Genomic DNA, 26,486 nt, shown 5'->3' with positions numbered 1-26,486 from the left:
CTGCCAGCAAACAGGCCTTTTTCCACCTACGACAAGTGAGGCAACTGGCACCCTATCTATCTGATGAGGCACTGGCAACAGTCATTCATGCCACGGTCACATCTAGGCTGGACTATTGCAACGCCCTGTATGTTGGGCTTCCAATGTCCACGACCCAAAAGCTCCGTATTGTTCAGAATGCGGCAGCCAGGCTACTCACAAGAACGCCCATGAAATGCCACATAACACCAGTGCTGCAGCATCTGCATTGGCTTCCAACTGATTACCGTGGTCTATATAAGATGCTAGTCCTGACTTTTAAAACTCTTTACGGCCAGGGCCCATCGTATCTTAGGGACCGTCTCTCCTTCTCCCATCATCGGAGGTCGCAACGACCATCCCAACGAGACTTACTCTATGTACCGGGTCCTAGAGAAGTGCACTTGGAGAGGACCAGGCGCAGAGCTTTTTCTGTTTCTGCCCCTGCCTTATGGAATGCCTTGCCGCCCTATATGAGAGCCATGCGTGAGTTGGGGCCTTTCACCCTAGCACTCAAGACATGGCTCTTTACTAGAGCTTTTAATCTATTTTAATATTTTTAATCAATATTTGTATGTATGTATTTTTATCCTTTTTTATCTTGTAAATCGCCTAGAGCATCGTGGATGGAGGGCGATTAATAAGTAATTAAATGATGATGATGATGATGACTTTGACCACGAATCAGGCAATGTCTATTTTTTAAAAAAGGCAGCTCATGCGGAGTTAAGCTGCCTGATTCAGACAGGCACAACATGTGCCTTTTCTGCTTGGGGGAAGGGCATGTTCCCCAAACCTGCCCAATTTGCCAATCTTTCACCCCCCAAGCACGCCGAAACAGAGAGGCCCGCCTTAAGGCCGTCCTTTACGAGCAAGCCCTGGTGCCAGATGAAACATGCGCCCAAAAACGGCCCTGCCCAGAGCCCTCCCCTCCTCCTCTCCTAACTGAGGCCTTAAACTCCCTCCCAGCCAGGGAAGAGAGTGCTGCCGAGGATTATCTGGTGCCTGAAGCGCCACACAAAAAAGCCAAATCCTCCAGGGCCAGGGAGGCCAAACACAAAGAGGGCTCAAAAAAACTCAAAAAAGGGAGGCAACTCACTGGTGAAAAGCCCTTGAGTCCCTAGCTGCAAAACCGGGCTGGAGAAAACATGCCTCGGGACCGAGGCTCTCCGAACCCGCCCTCTCCACAGGAGACTCCTCCCCACTTGTCTCCAGTTAACCTTATGCAGCTTCTCACTGAAGCAAGTGGCGAAGCTGCCCCTGATGGCCAAATTGCAGAGCCCTTCTCCACGCAGGGGCGGCCTTATCCTCCTCCTCGCTCGACCCCAGACAGGCAAAGTCTCCAGGAGGAGGGGCGACGCCTCACCATGAGGGCTGCTTGGTACCATGGGCGCTCTCCCTTCCTCGAATCCAGGGCCTCAGGCTCTAGGAGCCCATCCAGAGTGTCCTCCTACTCCAGGTCTTTTTCCTCTGGCCGCAACCGCCCTTATTATGCTGATTTCTTTTATCCCTATCCCCCTCCACCCCCCTTCCCCTTTGGGACTCCTTGTTACTATGATTTTTACCCAAACCGAGACCAACTTCCTCCTCCAGTGCCCAGGTAGCCTCCTTCTGCCCCAGCCTCCCAACCAGAGGCCACAATACAGGCACTGCCTCCCACTCAACGACCTTCCAGCTCCTCCCAGGCAGCTGAATCGAATCTGCCTGTGCAAGGAAGGGAGCTAGCTCACATCCAATCAATTCCCATCCCTGACACACTCCAAGACAGGGATCTAAATGCATCTGAAGGAGACACCCCTTCATTGGCACCCCCTCAAACTGAAATAGATCAAGACCCTCAACAGGCAGAGGATTTTAGAAACTTTTCAGCTTGCCTCATTAGACTCTCAAAAGCCCTTAACCTACCCACCCCCAACCCAGCCAATGTTGTGGAAGATCCCTGTTTTTCCTCCTCAGAACAACAAACCCCAACATCCACAGCCCTCCCAACCCTTCCATACTTACTACAAGTTATCAAAACTGTGGGGATGGCCCCATCGTTAGTACCAGCCACTCCAAAATGAGCCAAAAACCTTTATAAGGTTGACCTTTCTACAGCCTCTTGTCTTGCAAAAATGCCTAAGGTCAACTCAGTTGTTACAGACGCCCAACCTAAACCAACTCAAAGGGCACAGCTTACACCCTCGGACAGAGAGGGTAAGAAACTTGATGCAGTGGCCAAAAAGTTCTATGCTTCAGTCTGCCTCTTCGCCCGTATGGCTCACTATGGAGTATATATGAGTGTATACCAAAAATTTCTCTGGAATAAAATGGAATCCTTCCTCGATTCTCTTTCCCCTCATCAACAAACCCTTGCCAAAGGTTTTCAACAAGAAGCATTATCTCATGGCCTTGCAAAAGGACCTAGCAAAGAATACTGCCGACGGCATCGGGAAAATTCCTTGCAGGTGCAGTGGCCCTACGAAGACATGCATGGCTCCGAGCCGCCATCTTGTCTCCCTCCGCTTGCTCCCTTATTGAAGACTTACCAATGGACGAAGCAGGACTTTTCAACCCAGAAACGGACTCCCAACTCGAACATTCTCATAAAATGAAACAAACCATCATCAAGTATGGACAACATCAATACCAACCCTACCCCTCCCAGCATCGGCGATGGCCTTATCAACCACAATACTACCGGGGCCACTACAGTCCCTGCCCTTCCGAGGAAGACAACGCCAGCAGCTTGCCCCAACAGGCAACCACAGACCACGCCTCCCCACGAAGTGTCAGTACCACGGAACAAAACCGGCAGACAATAGGAGATGGCGCTTTTAGCCCCTCCCCCCACTACCACTCATTCCTCCCCAGTTCAAACTATGTCCCCCCCCTTACCACCCACACTTACCTTGATAGAGTCTCTCCATACCTTGGACGGTGGCAACAGATTACATCAGATTCCTGGGTGCTAAACATTATAGAAAGTGGCTATGCTATAGAATTCCTTTCCCTGCCACCCGTGGGACACATCTGTGCCACTTCTCCCTCAGACCCCTCCTAAAAGAAATAACTTCCTTACTTGACAAAGGGGCAATTTCCTCCGTCCCTCCTCACCACTTTTCTTCCTGTTATTTTTCCCGTTACTTCTTAGTAACCAAATGCAGTGGCGGTCTTCGCCCTATCCTAGATTTACGTGGTATTAATCTGTACATCAAACCATGTAAATTCCGCATGGTGACACTCCCCACCATCCTTCCCCTTATGGGGAAAGGATCCTGGCTTGCGTCTATTGATTTGAGGGATGCTTATTTCCATATTTCCATTAAGGAAGATCACCGTAGATTTCTCAGCTTTGCAATAGGAGACTTATGTTACTCATTCAATGTTCTACCCTTTGGCCTTTCCACAGCCCCAAATGCCAAATGCATGTCAGTAGTAGCAGCCCATTTACGCCGACACCACATAACTATTTTCCCGTATCTGGATGATTGGCTTTTATCGGCGGAATCCCGCGATCAATTTCAATCTGATATTCACTTCACTTTATCTTTTTTGCAGACTTTAGGTCTCGTTGTCAACAGAGAAAAATCCCACCTCTCCCCTACCCAATGTATCACCTTCATTGGCACCCTTATAGACACGCAATCCCAAAAGGCCTTTCTACCGGAAGAGAAATTCAGAAACTTAAGAACTATAGTCTCCGAATTGTGGCACCATGGACGAGCGTCTGCCTGGACAATCTACCTTAGGCCACATGGCCTCAACTACAGTGGTTACACCATACGCTCACCTCCGCTTCCGAATCTTACAAAACTGGTTCGTCTGGAAATTCGACCCTATCCGATATCACCAAAACATTGTCCTCAGGACGTCCTCAACTCCCTGTCATGGCGGACAAGGAGGTCCAATGTGTGCTCTGGACTTCCGTTCGTTTATCCTCGCCCCTCATTCTCACTGACAACAGATGCATCAACACTAGGTTGGGGCGCACACTTACAGAACCTAACAGCCCACGGCCGTTGGTCAACACAAGAGCAAAAGCTCCACATCAACGCCTTGGTGCTCCTAGCCATGGAAAAGGCCCTGAAATCCTTTGCCTGCCTTACCAAAAACCAGGTCATCCAACTTGTCACGGACAACACAACAGTGAAAGCCTACATAAACAAACAGGGAGGGACCTGCTCACTCACTCTCCTCTCCATCGCATCACAAATCTGGGAATGATGCATTCGCAGGAATATTTTTCTCATAGTGATTCACCTGCCGGGAGAGGACAATGTCCTAGCGGACTCCCTGAGCAGAACTCCCCTCAGCAACCGCAAATGAAAACTGCACCGCAGGGAGTTTCGCTTCATCTCCAGACGTTGGGGAGTTCCTTAGGTGGATCTCTTCGCCTCCCCAGTGAACAAACAGTGTCCTCAGTTTTGCGCTCGGATACGCCCACACGCATCCCCAGGCTGCTTAGGAGATGCCTTCCTCTTCACGTGGGTACCAGAACTGCTATACGCATTTCCACCACTCCCACTCCTGACCAAAGTGGTGGCCAAAATCATATCAGACGATGCAAATTGTATTCTCATAGCTCCTTGGTGGCCCCGACAGGCCTGGTGCACATCCCTCCTGAAGGCATCGAGAGGCGACTACGTCCGCCTGAGGAACAGCCCCGACCTTTTCACAGTCCAGGATGGTCTTGTGAGACACCCGGACATAACATCTCTACAGTTGACAGCGTGGAGGATCAGACCACGGGCCACCTCTCCAACGCTGTCCGTAGAATAATCTTTGCAGCCCAAAAGACATCAACAAAGCGATCTTATACATACAAGTGGTCTCGATTTAAAGAATTTGCCTTTACCTGTGAAGTCGACCCCTTTATAGCCCCTACTTCAGTAGTACTCGACTTTCTAGTCCACCTATCTTCTAAACATATATCTCTATCATCAATCAAGTGCTATACAGCCTCTCTGTCTTGGTTCAGAAGGAAAGCAGGACAGCCCTCCCTGTTTCAAGATCCACTCCTACGCCTATTCCTTAAAGGCTACAAAAATATTTACCCGCCTAGCTCCTTACCTCCTCTATCAGGGAGCCTGGAACTGGTCCTTTCTCAGATGTCAAAGCCCCCATTTGAACCAATGGCCTCTAACGATCTCTCCCACCTGTCTTGGAAAACGACGTTTCTCGTCGCGATCACATCCACTAGACCAGCAAGTGAGATTGCAGCCCTATGGGCTGACGCCAGTACATCCGTTTTTCTGACGACAATGTGACCCTTCGAACGGACGTAGCATTCCTACCGAAGATCGTTTCACACTTTCATATGTGCCAGGAGATTGTTCTACCCGCCTTCTTCCCTAACCCATCATCTCCCCTGGAGACGACTTTTCACTCTCTGGACGTCAAAAGAGCACTACTGTTCTACATTCATAAAACTGCCCCCCACAGAAAATCTCCAAGGCTCTTCCTCAAATATAGGAAAGATGCCTTGGGCCTTCCAGTCACTTCTCAACATCTGGCCTCCTGGATCACTTCCACGATCCGCCAGGCTTACCAACTAGCGGGCAAAGAACCACCGTCTCATGTAGCTGCACACTCCACCAGGTCACTGTCAGCCTCCCAAGCCTTCCTCCGGGGTGTATCCCTGCAAGACATCTGCAAGGCAGCTACCTGGTCATCTCCATCGACGTTTGTGTCCCACTACAAGCTGGACATCTAGGCGAAGAAGGATGCCATGTTCGGCAGGGCAGTGTTATTCTCCTGCATGGCATGACCCACCTCCAAGGTTAGTAGCTTGCTATTCACCCATATGTGTGCATTTCACAGACAACATGCAGAAGAAGTTTAGGTTGCTTACCTGTAACCGTATTTCTTCGAGTGTTGATCTGTGAAATTCACACAGCCCACCCATTCTCCCCGCTGTGGTCATGCCTCGGTCTCTCAGCTGCTGTCTGCGGTGGAGAACTGGGGCATAGCCCCGCCCATGGCTACATATACTACATGGGGAGAGTGGGCGGGGCTCCCGCCAATTTGTTTCACTTTTAAACTTCCAGAAGGTTCCGAACTCTGCGCAGGCGCACTGGGGAAAGCCATATGTATGAATTTCACAGATCAACACTCGAAGAAATACGGTTACAGGTAAGCAACCTATACTTTTACAAGGTCCTTAGCCTTCTCTGCCAAAGACTGCTACTATTTTCACTAAATTACAGCTTCCAGAATTTTATAGCATTGAGCAGTGTCAAACTATGAAAATTCTACAGCATAGAGGCAGCCTTAGTCTTATTCCCAATCAGTGCTGGATGCCAGTCCTCTGACAGAGAAGGCTAAATGATTCCACAACACTGGGCTATGATAGTTAAAGTGCTGTCAGACTGTATTAATTCTTCAGTGTTACTGCATCCAGAGAAGTCTATATGGAATCCCTTCAGGGTTTTGCAGTGGGAGAGTTCTATATTTAATTTGTGATGTTTGAATGTTCTCAATTTATATAAAAATTGAATTAACATAATTCCAGTTTAGGTAGTAGTCATTGTCAGTGGCTTCCTTTCTGCAAGATTTTGAAGTCTGGATATGTACTTTTTATTGTTAAATGTCATGTTGGTGATGCAAGCATTAGTTGTATTTTCAGGAAGAGTTTTAAAATAACTTTTTTGCTACATGTCTTCACAGTGGTTAAATGAAGAGAGAATTATTCAGCGACTTGTGGAAATTGTACATCCTTCTCAAGATGAAGATGTAAGGAATATACGTAATTCCAATTTTGTATGACAAATGAAATCTCTTTCAGAATTGTAACATTATAGGAATGTACTGGGTCCTTTAATCACTGCTTGCAGTGGACAACTTCTGTATCACTTCATTTTAAATACAATTTAAAATCTGTCATTTGAGTCGTGTTCTAGGAATAGAGTGAATTAACTGTTCTTTTAAAAAATCTGTAAACTATGTTCTTGTTCTTCAGAGGCATTCAAACGCATCCCAGTCACTCTGTGAAATTATACGTTTGAGTAGAGATCAAATGCTACAAGTACAGAACAGTTCAGAACCGGATCCGCTGCTTGCAACACTAGAAAAGTAGGTTGGCATAATGTTGTAGTCTGATCGTTATGGATGTATGTGTTTATATGGAGTAGCTTTTGGGATTTTAATAAAGGAGGAAAATAGAGACTGAGTAGAAGAAGTATAGTAGATGCTTCTTTCCAGGAAATAAAGTCATTTGAAAAATAAAAGATGAGAGCAGAGAAAGAAAAGTGGGAAAACCTAACTAGATTGAAAGATTTTTTTTTAAAGGAGACACTTAATATCAAATATCTTTGCCCTTTTCAGATGTTTTAAACATCAGTGTTTTGTTCTTATGTGCCTTCAAATTGAATATTAACATACGATGACCCTATTGTAATGGTTTCTTGCCAAGGTTTATTCAGAGGATCCTTGCTGGTTGCTTTCCTCCGAGGTACAGGCAGTCCCCAAGTTACAAACATCCGAATTACAAATGACTCATGGTTAGGAACAGGGATGAGACAACAGGAAGTGAGAGAAACCTACCCTTTGTAAGGGAAATTCATTCCTGCAAGAGTTATCATGAGGAAAAGGTGTCTCAATTGATGCTTTCTCACCAATCCTTGTTTCTACAACAGGCCATGTTTTTCAAAATCCAATCACAGGGACAGAAAGTGAGCTGAAATCTTTTGCACAGGAGTACAGACAGCAAAACACATACCACAGGGTTGTTAACTCCTCCCTATGCTATCCAAAGTTATATATACATATTTGCCTGGAGTTACACTTTAAAATTTACTTGTTCCGACTTGCAAACAAATTCAACTGAAGAACATACTGTAAAGAGCTAAGAACGTCTAAGGTTCTTTTCCTAGGCAGGGGGAATCTTTTTATCCCACCGCTGCCACCAGTTTGTGGAGATGTCAGAAAGGGGGAGAAATCTTTTTTAAAATCCCACCTCTGACACCAATTGCGGAGATGTGGAGGAGTTCCTATTAATTAATTACATTAAATATCCACTGCCACCAATATAAAGATGTTTATTTTAAAACGCTGCCACCAAATTATAGAGGTTTTATAATGCTGCCACCAAATGTCAAGGGGATCATCAACTCTTGCCACCACTATAGGAAGATTTAGCCACTGGCTACTTAGAGAAGAGACTTTTAAATCTTGGTTTTTCTTTCTTCTTGTTTATTCTTGATGAATATGTGTGTATGACAGAGACTGAGATGCTTGAAGAACAATAATACATTTATTGAGGCACAAGCTTAATGGTTACAATAACTTTTCTTCTTCGAGGCACTTTGACTAACAATTACAATAACAGAATGAGGTGATTCAAACTTCCTAAAAGGTCACTTCTTTCTGTGCTGCTTTTAACCTGCAGTCACCCTGTGAATTTCAATCACAGAATATCTATTCCTTATCTGGAAACAGACTACCTTAAAATAAGCCACTAAACTTATTTTAAAATTGGCTCAAAATCAAACATTTGAGCCACCCTGATGCCTTCAACCAGAATCGGTATTCCCGGTACCTCATAAGAGCACCGACTCTAAAAACCAACCTTCCCTGTGGTTCTCTGACCACAGACTGAGTTTCCCTCCAAATTCTGCTCTCTCTTCAGCTAAACGCAGTTGGCTCCGCCTACTTCTCCATGGCAACCAATCATGAGTGCAGAGTAACTGAAATATTAACCCTTTTAAAACACAGTTAAAAATGGCATCTGTAAATAAAAAATCACACTTCGTTACACATACCAACAGAACTTATATTGTTCATAATTTGGGGACTGCCTGTATTCCAGTTTGTGAACAAAGTGCTTTTTAAAAACAAAAACCATAGTGTTTTCTAGTTGACCAAAATTAGTATTCTTTTGTCTTTATAAGCACAAATGTTAAATTATCATATGACACTAGTTAGAATGATGGAAGGGGACATTATCGTATTGTAATGTTAAATCTTGGCTTCCAACCCCTGTCCTTCACTGGTGTCTTTCATTATTGTAATGAATTATACATCAGTTGGCCATCTATTTGAACAGCACTTTAAAAGAAATTGTTGAACAAAGGACAGGTTCTTTTCAACAGCTGTTCAGGTTACTTAGGCTTGGCTTTGCTAACTATGGGATGTGCACTTTTATGTAGGCCCAAATGAAGTTAATATACAAAACGCTGATAGTTTGACCATTTGAAGAAGTATATGTGACAGGGATGAATTGGTTTCTCCCTCCAGATGTTTAGGAGTGACACTCATTAACCAGGCTAATGATGCCTTCTGGGAGTTGTAGTCCAAAATATTTGGAAGACACTAGATTTCTTACCCCGACATAAGTTATGGATCAGTCTTGTGCTCAGGGTCAGACAGTGCTATAAGAAGACAGGTTGGTTAATCTTCTGGCTGTAGCTTTTACGTGGTACTTATCAGTTCTCCATTTCTGGAATGCTTCAAATAGGTTGCCATAGATTCTATGGCTGTTTAACTGTTGATACTGCAGAGTTTTCTCCTGCATTTGGAAGGGTTAAGATTTTTGTCACTTTTGTGGAGTATATATTTCAAATTAAACAAGCAACTTCAGGCTAAGCAGAACTAGTTTCAGGCTATTTGATTACTGTTTCTATGAAATTTATCTGCAAAGACAATGTTGTGTTTCAGACAATGCCTTCTTCTTTTTAGAAAAGAAATAATAGAACAGCTGCTATCAAATATTTTTCATAAAGAGAAAAATGAATCTGCGATAGTCAGTGCAATTCAAATATTGTTGACCTTACTGGAAACAAGACGGCCAACGTAAGATCATTTTACATCTTTCTGTCTCAACAATAATAGTACTGTGTTTTGCCCTTACAGCCATCATATGCTACTTATACTCCCATTTCCTTGGATATGGTATAGTTGCATCTACAGATTGCCAAATACTGTAAGGCTCCTATAACCATGGAACCCATCTCCGTGCTTTTAGTTACCTGCACCTGGGGAAAGATGGACTCTAGGAATTTGTTAGGTCTCCAGGCAATACTATGGCATTCTTCCCTTGGATCCTCATATGTATTTGTAAATAACTTCAGATTTTCCATTCTTCAAAGGATCTACCAGAACAGACAGTTCACCTTACAGTGCCTTCAGAAACATGAAGCTGGTACACTTCTGGATATGGATAAATAAAGTATAAGGTCTCTTTTTCCTGGAACAGGCATAGAAACTAAGCAAGGCTTTAGGAGAAGCGAGAAATAACTCTTTGTGTTTATGTGTGTGTGGAGGGAAGGGGTCATGATCTCCTGCATCATGATCCCACTTGCATCCATAGAGTATCCTCTGCTCCTTTTCCAGTGATCTGTTATCACTTTCTGGAACATCACAATAACTTGCAGTCATCTTTTGCCACATTTGTCCTCAGACACTCCTTCATTTTGTGGATAAATGTGATAATTTCAATTGGGCCCCCTTCTGGAAGATCTGGTTACTGCTACTTACAACAGACACAAGGTTGACTGAGTGGGAGCCACTTCTACAGTAAAAATGATTTTGTAATTTATATTTGGCTGTTAGAATCACGAGAATCCTTCATATCCTAGATTTAACCCATTAGTGTTTGTCTCTATGGTCTAAAATGATATTTTATAATGAGTACCCGGTGCATCAGTCTCGTCATGTATGCATGCAGTTACTTTCCATTCATATTCATTTATTTAATTAGAGCATTTATTTAGATACATCATGGCTTTCAAATAGTTCATTTTAAAGATCCCCACCTTCATGCAGGTGCACAAGGAAAAGGGGATTTGAGTAGGGGAAGGGATTATGCCACGAGGTACCACCGCCTCTCCTTCAATAAGGGAAAAAAGAACGACCAAACAATTACCGTCCGGTCAGCCTCACGTCGATACCAGGCAAGATTCTGGAAAAGATCATTAAGGAAGTGGTCTGCGAACACTTAGAAACAAATGCGGTCATTGCTAATAGTCAACACGGATTTACCAAAAACAAGTCATGCCAGACTAATCTGATCTCTTTTTTTGATAGAGTTATGAGTTGGGTCGATACAGGGAATGCTGTGGATGTAGCGTACCTGGATTTCAGTAAGGCCTTCGACAAAGTCCCCCACGACCTTCTGGCAAACAAACTAGTAAAATGTGGGCTAGACAAAACTACGGTTAGATGGATCTGTAATTGGCTAAGCAAACAAACCCAAAGGGTGCTCACCAATGTGTCGTCTTCATCATGGAAAGAAGTGACAAGTGGAGTGCCGCAGGGCTCCGTCCTGGGCCCGGTTCTGTTCAACATCTTTATTAACGACTTAGACGAAGGGTTAGAAGGCACGATCATCAAGTTTGCAGACACCAAACTGGGAGGGATAGCTAACACTCCAGAAGACAGGAGCAGAATTCAAAACGATCTTGACAGACTAGAGAGATGGGCCGAAACTAACAAAATGAAGTTTAACAGGGACAAATGCAAGATACTTCACTTCGGCAGAAAAAATGGAATGCAAAGATACAGAATGGGGGACGCCTGGCTTGACAGCAGTGTGTGCGAAAAAGAGCTTGGAGTCCTCGTGGACAACAAGTTAAACATGAGCCAACAGTGTGATGCGGCAGCTAAAAAAGCCAACGGGATTCTGGCCTGCATAAATAGGGGTATAGCATCTAGATCCTGGGAAGTCATGCTACTCCTCTATTCTGCCTTGGTCAGACCACACCTGGAATACTGCGTCCAATTTTGGGCACCGCAGTTGAAGGGAGATGTTGACAAGCTGGAAAGCGTCCAGAGGAGGGTGACTAAAATGATTAAGGGTCTGGAGAACAAGCCCTATGAGGAGCGGCTTAAAGAGCTGGGCAGGTTTAGCCTGCAGAAGAGAAGGCTGAGAGGAGACATGATAGCCATGTACAAATATGTGAGGGGAAGTCATAAGGAGGAGGGAGCAAGCTTGTTTTCTGCTGCCCTGCAGACTAGGACACGGAACAATGGCTTCAAACTACAGGAAAGGAGATTCCACCTGAACATTAGGAAGTACTTCCTCACTGTGAGGGCTGTTCGACAGTGGAACTCTCTCCCCCGGGCTGTGGTGGACGCTCCTTCTTTGGAGGCTTTTAAGCAGAGGCTGGATGGCCATATGTCGGGGGTTCTTGAATGCGATTTCCTGCTTCTTAGCGGGGGTTTGGACTAGATGGCCCATGAGGTCTCTTCCAACTCTACTATTCTATGATTCTATGATTCCTCTCCCTCAGAGGCCACAGCAGTGACAGATGGGATGGATGGAGGGTATTTCTTTAGCTGCTGGAGCCAAGGCATGATGGAATGAATGAATGAATGAATGAATGAACGAACGAACAAATGAATATTGGCATAATACCCTTGTACATTCCTTCCAAGGGAGTACTTCTGAATACTTCATGACGTCCTGTGGGAGTCTTCAGTGAACTTCTTATGTAACTGAATAAAAAATTCCAATTTGTTTGATTGGAATACAGTGTATTTGTTTTGATCTGAAGAGTGGGGTAAGAAAGTAATGGTTTCTTATAGGCTGGTGAACAAGCATGTTTACCTTTAGTGAAAGGTGAATTGATGAGATCTCCTTCGCTAGGAGTCTTCAAAACCAATGCTGGAGAGGGACCTGCTGGGGATGCTTTAGCTGGAGATCCTGTATTGAGTGGGATTAGATGGCCAGCTCTGAGTCTTCAAATTTTAAAAAATGGGAGGCAAACAGAAACAAACTTAGTTTTATTTTAAGTAGTCTTTTTTGCTGTGTTATGAACAACATTTTTTTGTGTTTTAGATTTGAAGGTCATATAGAGATTTGCCCCCCTGGTATGAACCACTCAACATATTCAGTTAACAAGTGTGTATTAGAAGCCATAAGAGCACGCCTTGCATCTTTCCATGAACTGCTTTTGGAACCCCCCAAAGTAAGTGAAAGTATTATTTAAGTGAAAAGAGGATCAGTGTATTTTCTAATTCCAGCATACAGAAAATGTATCATTGTGATACTGGAAACCTTTAATAAAGTGGCACCTCTTTTTAGAAATATTGTGTTATTTTGTTTAATCTTGATTTTGTCACTCCATAGTAACAGAAGTTTATGGTATAATAATTGTTCAGTGAGATTAAAGGAAAATCCTCTGTGGGATGGGAAATCTGCAGACAGGCCTTTGAAGAAGTACCGCCCACTGTATACTAAACCCTGGTACTAGCGGATTCTTCTGACCAGTTGTACCTCTTGGTTAACTCCTTGACATAACCTCAGTGTTCACCCCAGTCTAAGGCTCTTCCCATGACCTTGTAGCACCTTAACTTCCTTCTTGTTTACAAGTTCCACTCAGTGCACTTTGCCCAGCTCATTTTATGTTTTTATTGCTGTGTTTCTCAAGTGTTTTATAATGACTGTGATTTTTAATGCCTTTTAAATTTATTTGTGTGTTTTTGTATTTGATATTATTGTATGTTGGTTTTATATCTGTAAGCCGCCCCGAGTCCCTCTGGGGAGATGGTGGCGGAGTACAAAAATAAAATTATTATTATTATTATTATTATTATTATTATTATTATTATTATTATTATTATTATTATTATTAGAGTGGATGGCTATGTATTCCATCTTTCCAAATTGTGGGAAGTGCTTTGGCAAACAAACTATTCAGTCTGCCTTCATATTCCTGTTTTTGGGTTGATGGCACAAACATTTAAATTAATCTTTACAACTAAAATTATCTTTTTCTTATACAGATTGTAGAAATGATCATGATAATTATTTTTGGTTTTCATTCATGGATAACTAATATTTGGGGGCAGGAGTCGGTTCTGTTTTAATATTTGTATCTTCTTTTTATCTAGAAAAGTGTTATGAAGACAACGTGGGGCGTGTTAGATCCACCTGTAGGGAATACCAGATTAAATGTGATTAGATTAATATCCAGCCTTCTACAAACAAATACAAATAGTGTGAACCTGGAACTTATAGAGATCAATAGCATAGGAGTTATACTGGTAAGAACATAAATATTGGCAAACTTGATTTTTCTTCTTTCAATAATAAGATGACCTGGTTAAATTCTGTTCATGACAGTTTTCCTGTCATGCTAATTAGGGCCTGACATAGGTGAAAAATGTCTTGCTGCTTTTAGAGATATGTTGGAACAAGCTGTTGTTTTCCTCTTACCTGATTTCATAGTTTGAAAATCAAACTTTGTTATGTGGGGCAGCCATAAGTACATCCTGTAAAAAAAAAATTGGGGTGTGGGATCTTGAAATGTAGCAATACGAAAACAAAAGTTGCTCTTGGCAGTAAGGAGAGGTGTTAACATTATATTGGTGCTTCTTTCTCTTGAGCTGGCAAACACCTAACAGTTTCAGTCTTGGGCCTGTGATGAAACCCTCCCCCCCCCCCCCCGGAATATTTTAGCTGTGTTTGAATGCATTTTGGGGTGCTGAATTCTAAATAAAACATAAGTAAAAATTCATACCACACGTCGTACTTTTACGCATGTCATTTAGTAATTTACATCTTAATTTAACAACATCAAAACTGCAACAGTTGGAGCAAATTTAAACTTGTATGGCCCAATTTCTTTGGTGCTAATGTTTGAAATTCGGATCTTAATTCACTAAGTCTTCACTTAATGTAGGTGTATTTGGCTCAGATTGCTTTATTCCATTTCACTGGCTACCAACCGGTTTCAAGACAAGGTACACTGTTATGATGATTACCTTTAAAGCCTTATGTGGTTTGGGTCCAAGTTGGTTTTTGCTGTATAACTTGCCCGTACACTCAGGTCTTCTAAGAGATGTTTGCTTCAGTCAGCCAGGATCAGTCTGGAAATGGTTAACCAGAGGACTTTTTCATTAGCTGCCACCAAATTGTAGAATGATCTGTCAGAAGAGATCTGACAGCAGGATCCACTGTGCTTTAAAACAGTATTAAAGACCAATCTCTTCTGGTAGGCTATGGTTCTTTAATTATAATTGTTTTCACATGTATACTTTTAAATTGATGTATGCCTTTTTAACTGATGATGTATTATTTCACCCCATTTTCTGTCCATGTGAGAATTGGATTTTGAAAAAATTTGGCTTGTTGTGGAAACAAGGATTGGTCAGAAAGCTTCAGTGGAGACACCTTTTTCCCATGATAAATCTTCCAGGAGTGAATTTCCCTTCCAAGGGGTAGATTTCTCTCACTTCCTGTTGTCTCACCCCCCCCCCCCCCCGCTCTAAACTATCGTTTGTAAGTCGAATGTTAGGAACTGTTGTCTCACCCCCCACCCCCCACCCCCGTTCTAAACTATCGTTTGTAAATCGAATGTTAGGAACTTGGGGACTGCCTGTGTTTTAATCTTCAGTTTGGATCAGTTGTCGTTAGCAGTGAATATGTGAAGTCAGCAGAATGGCATGAGCCCAAAACAAAGGTCCTCAAAAGAATCACTCTGCAAAGGCAGACTTCTGGGGAAGGTGTGCTGTGGGCGGGTTGCTTCATTAGCCACAACAGTCTTATAAATGAACCTGGAATGCATGCACTTTTCCTTATTTCATGTTGCAGGGGATGAATAGGACTGGCAGTTAAACTAGTGCATAAAAGCTGTGCTTCCAGTGGCTTAGAGGAGCACATCTTTATGATAGTGGCATATGTACTCTGTATGCCCATAGTCACCTCTGTTCAATTGGAAATGCAGAAATCAGAGAAGCTTCTTATGCCTAAACTTTTCTGAAGCATTATTTGCACAAATAAGCCGTTGATAACTATATACCAGGGTTAATGCTGAAGGTTACTTCTACAGATCTCAGGAACCAGATTTAAATATTTTATTATAGACAGTTACTGACAGTGGCATATATTTATTTATTTATTTCCAGCATTTATATCCCACCCTTCTCACCCAGAGGGACTCAGGGCGGCTTACACAATTGGCAACCAAATTTGAAATATATCTAGGACTGTTTTAAAATTTCTACAGTTCTTTACAAAAATAAATAAAAAACACAGCTTGAGATTGTTGGTTCTTGGGTTTTTACTTCTTTTTATTTGGATATTGTGGCTTCAATCCAAGACAGAAGGGCTCTTTTTGTTCCCATTAAGCTTCTCGGTTAAAGGGTTTAGCCGGCACAAGGGTTAAACCCTTGTGCCGATTGAACTGCTGACCTGAATGTTGCCGGTTCAAATCTGCGAGATGGAGTGATCTCACATCTGTCAGCTCTAGTTTGCAGGGGCATGAGAGAAAGCCTTCCAGCTAACACATCTGGGCGTCCCCTGGGAAATGTCTCTGTACACCGCCCACTGTTCGCTAAACCCTGGTACTAGCAGGTTCTTCTGACCAGTTGTTGGTTAACTCCTTGACATAGCCTCAGTGTTCACCCCAGTTTAAGGCTCTTCCCATGACGTTGTAGCACCTTAATCTTCCTTCTTGTTTACAAGTTCCATTCAGTGCACTTTGCCCAGCTCATTTTATGTTTTTATTGCTGTGTTTTTCATGTGTTTTATAATGATTGTGATTTTTAATGCCTTTTAAATTTACTTGTGTGTTTTTGTAAAACCGTATACTGTATGCTGGTTTTATATCTGTAAGCCGCCCCGAGTCCCTCTGGGGAGATGGTGGTGGGGTACAAAAATAAAATTACTATTATTATTATTATTAATTCTCTCACACCAGAAGCGACTTGCAGTATGTTCTCAAGTCGCTTCTGACATTATTTTTTTTTAAAGTTTCTCAATGGTGGTGTGCCAGGGGAATGGTTTTTGGCCAGTTCCCCATTTGCCTCCATCACTTGAATGTATGTAAGATGATTGATCTCCCCTTTATATTTTATGTGTGCAGAATTGTAAGAGCAGACTTCCATTTTCAAAAATGTTGGATCCAGGCCTACATGTTTACTAGCTGGCAGGGCTGTTTCTCATTTTAGTTTCTTTTTTTCTGCAGGACATGTTTTTTAAGTACACATGGAATAACTTTTTGCATACTCAAGTAGAAATTTGTATTGCATTGATCCTTGCAAGTCCTTTTGAAACCGCAGAAAATGGTACAATCTCAGATCAGGATTCCAGTGGAGACAACCTTATGCTGAAACATGTAAGTTCACATCTTTCTTTTTATGATTTGCAGTACTTGGAGTATAGCTATTGTAGGCTCTGTATGACTGAAATGATACATAGTCAGGTGGGTTAGTAGAATAAAGTCAAGGCTACTGAGAGTTTAAACAGATGAAATATCTGTATTGTTCAAAAGGTATTTTAATACTTAGTACCTTGCTTCATTCCCAGACCTGATTAAGCAAAAAATAATATATTAAAAAACAGGTGCTTTGTAGCCCAAAGCAAAAGCAAGTTCAGTACAAGGAAGACCTTGGTATATATTTTAAATATAAAATTAATGCTTCTGTGCCATTTACTTACGAGGTTAAATAGGTACTGCTTATATAAAAAATACTTAACATTTTTGAAAAAGGCTATTGGCAGTGAAGAGATTAAGTAACTGTGGAGCAGAATACTTTGAAACAAATTATATAGATAATTTCAGTATTCTATTCTTATTAAAATCTGGAAACTGAAAATATGGGAAAAATAAACATGGTATGTTTTAGAATACACTGCGTGTAACACTGGGTTAGATTACCTTTTAAGGCTGAGATCCTATTTGGAGTGCTAAACTCTTCCACTGGAGGTCTGGCTGTCCATCTTCCCTGGCAGCTAAATGACGACACCTGGGATGTTTCTTGTTGAAAGTATTATAATGTTTGCAAAATTATATAGTTCATGTTTAGCCAGTAGGTCTGTACCTTTAACTGGTAGTATGCTTGTACTTTGAGCTTTATCAGTCAGATACAGGTGGAGCTATGTTTTTCATTTATATATTCTCTGCATTCTGCCTGTATTCTCTCTCTGAGTTTTTTGTTCCTGTAGTATGCTTCTGTTACAGCAATAAAGTAAGATGACTTTATGCTACAATGTAGCTTCTTATTTGACCACATTACTTCGGGGCTTTGTTTCTGCTGCAGCCTTATTATATTTTTCTTTTGATACTCTGCAACCTAAGGTTTTTACCTTTGCTGACATTTCTTACTAGACTCTGAGTAGTAAACGGGGGAGTGAGTCATACAGTCCTGTGGAGAAAACTCGACTGTAGGTCCCAGTAGGTCTAGCCAGCAAGCTCAATGATAAAAATTCAAGGACTTGCAGTCCAGCAACATCTGGAGGCCATATGATTCCTGCACTTAACACTTAACATTTAGCCTGCATCTGTGGCTGGCGTCTTCAAAGGATCCTCTGAAAACGCCAGCCACAGATGCAGGCAAAACATCAGGAGAAAATACTGCTAGAACACAGCCATAAAGCCCAGAAACCATACAACACACTGTTTGTAAGATTATTTTCTCTGGACAGAACATAAAGATTTATGACTGTAAAGCAGTCCTAGATAATGGACAACACCACTGTACATGTAAACTAGTACTGACAAGTATTGGAATCTACTCTATTGGTGTTTAGTTGGCCAGTCACCAGTCTAATATTTTATTCTGCACAGTGCTTGAACTGATTATTATGTGTAAAAAGCTATTTAATGTGGTAGGTTTATTATAAAAAAATTAAAGGTTTCTTTTGTTTGTTTTGGTAGCTTTTCCTTAAGTGCCATTTAATTGAACGAATACTTGAAGCATGGGAGATGAATGAGAAGAAACAGTGAGTAGTCAATACTTTTTCCCCCAGTGAACTATCAGGATGCTATGTAACATTTAAGAATTTGATGAGTGACATGCAATTTAATTTAATTTATGTGGAATCTAAACTAAAATGCTAATTACAAAGGACAGATTTTGATAAGGCCCAAGTTTGCACACTTGAGTGCAGAGAAGATCTGAGTTTTTAATGGGAATTGCTGAGGCAAGTTAGAGCTGTTTGACAGTGGGACATGCTGCCTTGGAGGATGGTGAAGTCTTATTTTCTTGAGACCTTTAAGCAGAGGTCTCAAGAAAACCTCTTCGTGTCCGGAGCAACTTGAGAAACTGCAAGTCATTTCTAGTGTGAGAGAATTGGCTGTCTGCCAGAACGTTGCCCAGGGGACGCCTGAATGTTTGATATTTGACCATCCTGTGGGAGGCTTCTCTCATGTCCCCACATGAGGAGCTGGAGCTGACAGACGGGAGCTCTCCCCGCTCCCCGGATTTGAACTGCCAACCTTTCGTTCAGCAGTCCTGTCGGCACAAGGATTTAACCCATTGCGCCACTGGAGGCTCCTAAAGCGGAGGCTAAATGGCTATCTGTCAGGGGTGCTTTCACCTGGGGAGAGTGTGGATGAGCTCCCTCTCTCAGCTCCAGCTCCATGCGGGGACATGAGAGAAGCCTCCCACAAGGATGGTAAAAACATCAAAACATCCGGGCGTCCCCTGGGCAACGTCCTTGCAGACGGCCAATTCTCTCACTCCAGAAGCAACTCCGGTTGCTCCTGACATGAAAAAAAAAAGGGGTGCTTTGATTGTGGAGACAGGACTGGGTGGTCCATATAGTCTCTTTTAACTCTGCAATTCTATGATTCTTTAAGTTAGCTTTACTTATTTCTGCTCCTGCAATGTTAACTGACTAAGGCTCAGAAGGGAACCTATGAAGGAACTAGATCCTTAGGTGAAAGCTGAATAGTGAAGAAAGTTGGTAGGAAGAAAATTCAGTTCCCTGGAAAGTGTTATTGGGGGAGAGTTCTATGGATACTGTGCAAAGTCAATATAACGATTAAGTAAGCCTGAAAGCATGATAAGCCTAATCTCATATTAAAAGCTGAAATGACTAAATTGAAGCCATAGTTCTTTGGGTATAATGATATAATATATTAGAAAAATATAATTCTCAGTAAAGTGAAGGCAATTGGAAAATTAGGAAGACCATATTATTGATGGATTGATTCAGTCAAGGCTGTGGCACAGGCTGGTGAGCAGCCAGCTGCAACAAATCACTCTGACCAAGAGGTCATGAGTTCGAGGCCAGCTCGGAGCCTGCGTTTGTCTCTGTCTTTGTTCTATGTTAAGGCATTGAATGTTTGCCTATATGTGTAATATGATCCGCCCTGAGTCCCCTTTGGGGTAAGAAGGGCGGAATATAAATCCTGCAAATAAATAAATAATAAATAAATAAATAAGTCTCAGCTCTGGATTTGCAAGAGCTAGACAGGATTGTTGGAGATTGAGTTTCTTGAAGGTTTCTCATCTATAGAGTTGTCATAAGTCAGAGCTGTCTTGACAACAAATGTTCACTGCTGTCTTTTGTGATCATGCAGGTTTTCATAAGCAACATTTTGAGTTGTTTTCATAACCTCAGTAGATTTTAATGAAAATGTAGAATTATATTGGAGCTAATTTTGGAAGACGATATATTTGATGGAAAGTGCTATTCTGTGAAGACCAGACAGATTTTAATTTTAAATGATAGCTAGTAAGTCATAAGCTTGTACTATGTTCTGTATGATTATATGCTGAGAAAGGTTTGAATCAAATGTCTTTCCCTCTCAGGTTTTTTAAAAAAAGTATTTGTCCCTTCAGGTTTAAAAAAAATAATATTTAAATAACATTTATGGAATGAAATATAAAATACTGAACTCCTCCCTAAGAGTGAATTTAGCGTTGTTTGTTTTTTAATGGATGGTTAACTAAATCACACTTGCTCTTTTCATTCCATGCTGTATCAACTCAACAAAAAATACAGTTCATAACTGGGGAGGGGTGTCAGCTTCCTGATAAATAATCAATTATATTGGACTCTTTCAGGGCTGAAGGAGGAAGGAGATACGGCTACATGGGCCACTTAACAAGAATAGCTAACTGTATTGTGCACAGTACTGATAAAGGGCCAAACTGTACACTCGTACAGCAACTAATTAAAGGTACTGTTTTAAAAAGAAGCAAATATTTGATCTATTTCATGATTCTCAGAAACTGTAAGGAATAGGAGTGGACAAATGGCTCAGTTTCAGCTTAGCTGAGTGTCTGACCTTTTGAGCTCATTTTGACCTGTTTTAGCATCGCTTTGCCTTTTCTTTTTAATAGAGTCTCTATTAGAATGTGTACATTTTGCGTGCATTTTGTTTATAACTGCATTTCTGTCTGTTGCAATTAGTCATGTTCGTATTTGAAAATACATCAAATGTTTAAATATCATATCTGCTGCATTCCCATACCAAGCCTTTGGTTTGAATTTTCCCCTGAGCTTTCTGGGCTGGTCCTTGGTTCCAGTCTTCCTATGAAATTGGTTTTCATTCTTGTATATTTCTTGAAGCATCGAGCCCTGATATCTAAGCAAGATCAGGCCTCTTCAACTAGTATTCTGCTTTGGCCTCAGCACTATGAATGTCATTTTTTAATTTTGTTCTTGCAGGCTTTGTTTTCTCTCGAGACAATGAGTAATGATCTAAATTGCTAAGATATACATACTGTTACTAAGGTATACATGTACACATACTCAGTATGTGTATCCTTAAGTTTGAGTACTGTCTAGACCAGGGGTCCCCAAACTAAGGCTCGGGGGCCGGATGCGGCCCTCCGAGGTCATTTACCTGGCCCCCGCCTTCAGTTTTATAATATATTTTATATCATTTTTAATAATATAATATATTGTATGTACATATAATATTGATAATAATATTATAATGTTATACAATATAATAATAATACTATATAATAATATTAATTATATGTTATATATTACATATAATATTACAGTATAGTGGTATAGTTCAATATAGTAATATATAGTGCTAATATTGTGCTATGCTAATAATATAATATATTGTATGCACATATAATATTGATAATATTATAATGTTATACAATGTAATAATAATACCATATAATAATATTAATTACATGTTATATATTACATATAATATTACAGTGTCAAGGACAGAACGCCACAAGATTCAAAGTAACAGAGTTTATTAGTTTACAGAACTCAAAAATGCCCGTAAAACACAAGGGCCAGGCAATTTTTGCCTTTAGGAGCAAAAAGGGGCAAAAGTAAATGTTCAAAAGATAAACCGGATTAAACCGGAGTTTAATCCGGGTAAAAACAAACTGCTTTCTTCAGCCTGGGTATAAACAAAACGAAAGCCAAGGAACAAAAGATAAAGAATGCCACTAATTGGCAGCAGATTCCTCTCTGCTGCCAACACTGTGTTTAGAGTAACTTGCGTCGCTCCCACACACACACACAGCAGACAGGATTCCAACACGAACAATTCAGCCAGGGATTTTAGCAGTAGAGTAGACCAGTTCCGTTCCGTAGATCAAAGCCAGAAGCAGACGTTTGTAGTTTTTCCAAGTCCAAGAAGGGGGGAAGACAAGCCGTGGTCAGTTCAGTCCGAGTTCTCAAAGCAGGAGATGGCGTCCGTCAAGAAGACGACGGAAGGTCAAGCTAATAAGAGTAAGCACAGGTTTGCACAAACAAATGCCCACACAATCCCTCCCGCCGTCTGACCCTGGATTCCAATCAACTTACGTCTCAGCACAGGAAAGTACACAAGTCTTCAGGGAAGCGTCCCACACACACACACGAATCCCAAGCGTTTGCCCAGATTACCTTGCCCGACGCAATTTGCAATTGCTCCCAAGCCCCATTTTATGCCAGTTACAAATCTTCATCACTGTCAGCTGTCCTCCTTAACCCGGGCGTTTCCTCATCACTTTCCTCGTCAGAGCTGGAACACCTCTGACTACGCCCAACAGCATCTCCAGCTGTGGATCCCGTCCCATCCCTCCAGCTAAGCCATGGGTCTAATCCTGAAGGTCCCCATTCATCTTCTGCCCCATCATGGCCAGTGGCCCCCAATTCCTCCCTTACCCGAGTCCAATCCATCTCATCCTCCTCTGAGCTAACCAGCCCTTCCTCCATTCTCTCCGTAAACCCTTCGAAAGACTCTTCGTCAGATGGTGCTGCAAATATGTCTCGCAGTCTTTTTCTCTCTCGCTCCTCGAGAGTATCCGACTCTCGAGGAGTCTTACGTCCACGCCTGTCAGAAACAGAGCCACGAGGCTCAATCATAACACTATCCCCTCTCACAAAGGCCTCCTCCCCCGATGGCGGAGAAGTGGCAGTGATACCCTCCGCTATAGCACCACGACGACTAGAGGTATCAAGTTTCAACAGCGAACGATGAAAGACTGGATGGACCTTTAAACTAGACGGTAAACGCAAACGAAACGCAACAGAAGAAATCTTTTTAACAATAGGAAAGGGACCCAAATACCGAGGCGCAAACTTTCCCCCAGCCTGTTTAATATGTTTGGAAGATAACCACACTAAATCCCCTTCTTCCAACTCCTCCCCTGCCTGCCTGTGGCGGTCAGCCTGAGTCTTCTGCGTTGCCTTAGCTTCCAACAGTAAGCGACGGGCAACATCATGCAATGCAGCCATTTCCGTAGAGCGGTACACAGGGTCCGAAGAGACCACATTGGTCGACGGCGCCACACCTCCCCGTGGGTGAAAGCCATAAGTAAGCTCAAACGGCGTATGCTGACTAGACGTGTGCACCGCATTGTTGTAAGCAAATTCCGCCACCGGTAACCACTTCACCCAAGCCGTGGGTTGATCTAAACAAAAACAACGCAGATACTGCTCTAAGAGCCCATTAACCCGTTCCGACTGTCCATCCGTTTGCGGATGGAAGGCGGACGACACGTTTAACTTAGTCCCCAAGCACTCATGGAAGTGTTTCCAAAAGCGTGACACAAATTGCGGAGCCCTATCGGAAATAATCACCTCGGGTGCTCCGTGCAAGCGATAGATGTGCTTTGTAAATAGTAAGGCCAACGTAGGGGCCGCCGGAATGGTTGAACAAGGAATAAAATGAGCCAGTTTACTAAATAAATCCACCACCACCCAAATACAAGTATAACCCCCAGATTTAGGCAAATCTGAAATGAAATCCATGGAAATGATTTGCCATGGCCTCTCCGGAACAGGTAAAGACGACAACAACCCTCTAGGGCGCCCAACAGGCGTCTTACTCTGCTGGCAAACGGCGCAGCTGTCACAAAAGCGCAGAATGTCTTGCCGCATCTTTGGCCACCAGTAGCTCCTGGTGATAAGCTGTACGGTCTTGAACCTGCCAAAGTGCCCAGCCATGGGTTCGTCATGGTGGGCTCTAATCACCTCCAACCTGAGGGCCCCCACTGGTACGTAAACCTGCCCCCTACGCACCAATACCCCGTCTTGATCTTGGAGATGCGGCAGTATGGTACGGTTACCTGCTGAGAGCAGCATCAGTTGCTCCTGTGTCCACACGTCATCTTTCTGAGCCTCAAGGATCTGATCATGTAACCCGAGCTCATTATCTACAACACACAGCGAGGCAGTAGGCAAGATGGTCTGACATACTACCTGCTCATTGGTCTTAAATTCTGGCTTGCGGGATAAAGCATCGGCCCGCAAGTTTGCCTTCCCCTCCACGAACTGCACCTTGAAGTTAAACCTGGAGAAAAACAAAGCCCAGCGGATTTGACGCTGGTTTAACTTCTTTGCTGTTTGCAAGTGCTCTAAGTTCTTATGATCAGACCTGACCACGATCTGATGCCGTGCCCCTTCAAGCCAGTGCCGCCACACCTCAAACGCCACCTTAATCGCCAACAACTCCTTCTCCCATATGGTATAGTTCTGCTCGAAGGGTGTTAGTTGCCGCGAGTAAAATCCACAGGGACGCAAGGTCCCTGAGGAATCCTTCTGAGACAATACAGCCCCCAACGCGTAGCTAGAAGCGTCCGCTTCTACCACGAACGGTTTGTCAACATCAGGATGGGTTAGTATGTTGTCCGATTGAAAACTAGACTTAAGTTGTAAAAACGCCTCGTGAGCTTCCCGCCCCCACACAAATGGCTGTTTCTTGCGCAGAAGCTGCGTCAAAGGTATCGTGAGCTTTGCAAAATTCGGAATAAACTCCCGGTAGTAATTAGCGAAACCTAAGAACCTTTGTACATCCTTCTTAGTCTTCAGCTCCTGCCATGAGTTAACGGCGTCAACCTTATGTGGGTCCATTTTAAGTTCCCTACCTGACACTACATGACCTAGGAACTCCACTTCAGGCACATGAAAGACGCACTTGGAAGCCTTGGCGAAAAGCCCATTAGCCCGCAGTCGGTGCAGAACCTGCTTGACATGTTGACGATGTTCTTTCTCGTCCTTAGAAAAAATCAAGATATCATCCAAATAAATCACTAAAAATTGGTCAATTAGGTCCCTGAACACATCGTTCATGAACCTCTGGAAGACCGCAGGAGCATTACAAAGCCCAAAAGGCATGACTCGGAACTCGTGGCATCCGAAACACGTGTTAAATGCCGTCTTCCATTCATCCCCTTCCCGTATACGGATTAAGTTATAGGCCCCCCGCAGGTCAAGCTTGGTAAAGACCTTAGCCCCTTGCACCCTTGATAACAGTTCCGAGATTAAAGGGAGCGGGTACCTATCCCGAATGGTGTATTTGTTTAGAATCCGATAGTCGCAGACCAGCCTAAGTTCCCCAGTCTTTTTGGCTACAAAGAATACTGGTGCCGCAGTTGGAGAACTAGATGGGCGAATAAACCCCTTGGCTAAATTTTCATCTAGAAACTCCCGCAAAGCTTGCCTTTCCGGTACAGTCAAGGCATACAGCCTCCCTGCTGGCAGTTTCGCACCTTCTGCCAACTTGATGGCGCAATCATATGGCCTGTGCGGTGGTAATTTGTCCGCTTCTTTTTTACAAAATACATCAGAGAACTCCCCATACTCAGCAGGCACTCCCTCCATATCAGAATGAGTAACATTTAGAGTGCAACAATCCTGCCTCTTTAAAATCACTTTACGTGTTGCCCAATCTACTTGTGGGTTTACTACAGCTAGCCAATCCATCCCCAGGATCACATCATATCTAGGCAAGCTCGTAATATCCCACACAAACGTTCCCGTTACTCCCTGCACCTCCCACGTTACTGCTGAGGTTTCCTGGTTAACCACCCCAGTCTCCAGCAGTCTCCCATCTGCTCCTTCCACCCACACGTCGCATGCTTTGCGCACCTTAGGAATGCCATGCTTCTTAGCAAACTCAATATCTACATAGGAGACCGTGGCCCCTGAGTCCAGCAGTGCCAGAGTAGAAACAAGTTCCCTTCCCCCAACAGATAATGTAATGGGTACGAAAACATGCTTCCTCCCCTCAGTTGACTGCTTGAGGAGCCCTAGTGCGTTGGACTCACGTCGCACTAGGGCTGGCCTTTTCCCGAAAGCTGGGAAGGTTTCACATTACAACTTTTGGCAAAATGCCCAGCATTCCCACAGTACAAACACAAGCCCAGCTGCCTCCTACGGCTCTTTTCCTCTGTAGACAGCTTTTTAAAGACCCCAAGCTCCATGGGCTCTTCCCCCATCACCACAGGTGCCCTGGTTACATGCATGGGTGGCGCACACATTGCTTTTGAATATTTACGAGCCTCGAACCTTGCGTCTAAACGCAGCACCTTAGCTACTAAGGCGTCCCAGCTTTCAGCCGGCT

At 43.0% G+C, this 26,486-nt stretch overlaps 1 protein-coding gene across 8 annotated transcripts in view; it reads left to right on the top strand.

Annotated features, from left to right (window-relative positions):
* ppp6r3 (protein phosphatase 6 regulatory subunit 3) overlaps nucleotides 1-26,486 on the top strand; it is a 92,723-nt gene that overhangs the window by 39,874 nt on the left and 26,363 nt on the right. For all 8 annotated transcript variants that reach the window (XM_062967563.1, XM_062967566.1, XM_062967565.1 and 5 more), the window contains 8 exons: nucleotides 6,667-6,732; nucleotides 6,959-7,071; nucleotides 9,676-9,789; nucleotides 12,776-12,905; nucleotides 13,831-13,983; nucleotides 16,908-17,057; nucleotides 18,600-18,664; nucleotides 20,737-20,852. In XM_062967563.1, coding sequence (XP_062823633.1) covers nucleotides 6,667-6,732; nucleotides 6,959-7,071; nucleotides 9,676-9,789; nucleotides 12,776-12,905; nucleotides 13,831-13,983; nucleotides 16,908-17,057; nucleotides 18,600-18,664; nucleotides 20,737-20,852 — 907 coding nt within the window. The remainder of the gene's footprint in view (nucleotides 1-6,666; nucleotides 6,733-6,958; nucleotides 7,072-9,675; nucleotides 9,790-12,775; nucleotides 12,906-13,830; nucleotides 13,984-16,907; nucleotides 17,058-18,599; nucleotides 18,665-20,736; nucleotides 20,853-26,486) is intronic.

Source organism: Anolis carolinensis, chromosome 1 (assembly GCF_035594765.1).
Source record: "Anolis carolinensis isolate JA03-04 chromosome 1, rAnoCar3.1.pri, whole genome shotgun sequence".
NCBI classification, from domain to species: domain Eukaryota; kingdom Metazoa; phylum Chordata; class Lepidosauria; order Squamata; family Dactyloidae; genus Anolis; species Anolis carolinensis.
Note: the sequence above shows the minus strand (reverse complement) of the source record. Positions and strands in the feature narration are given on the sequence as shown.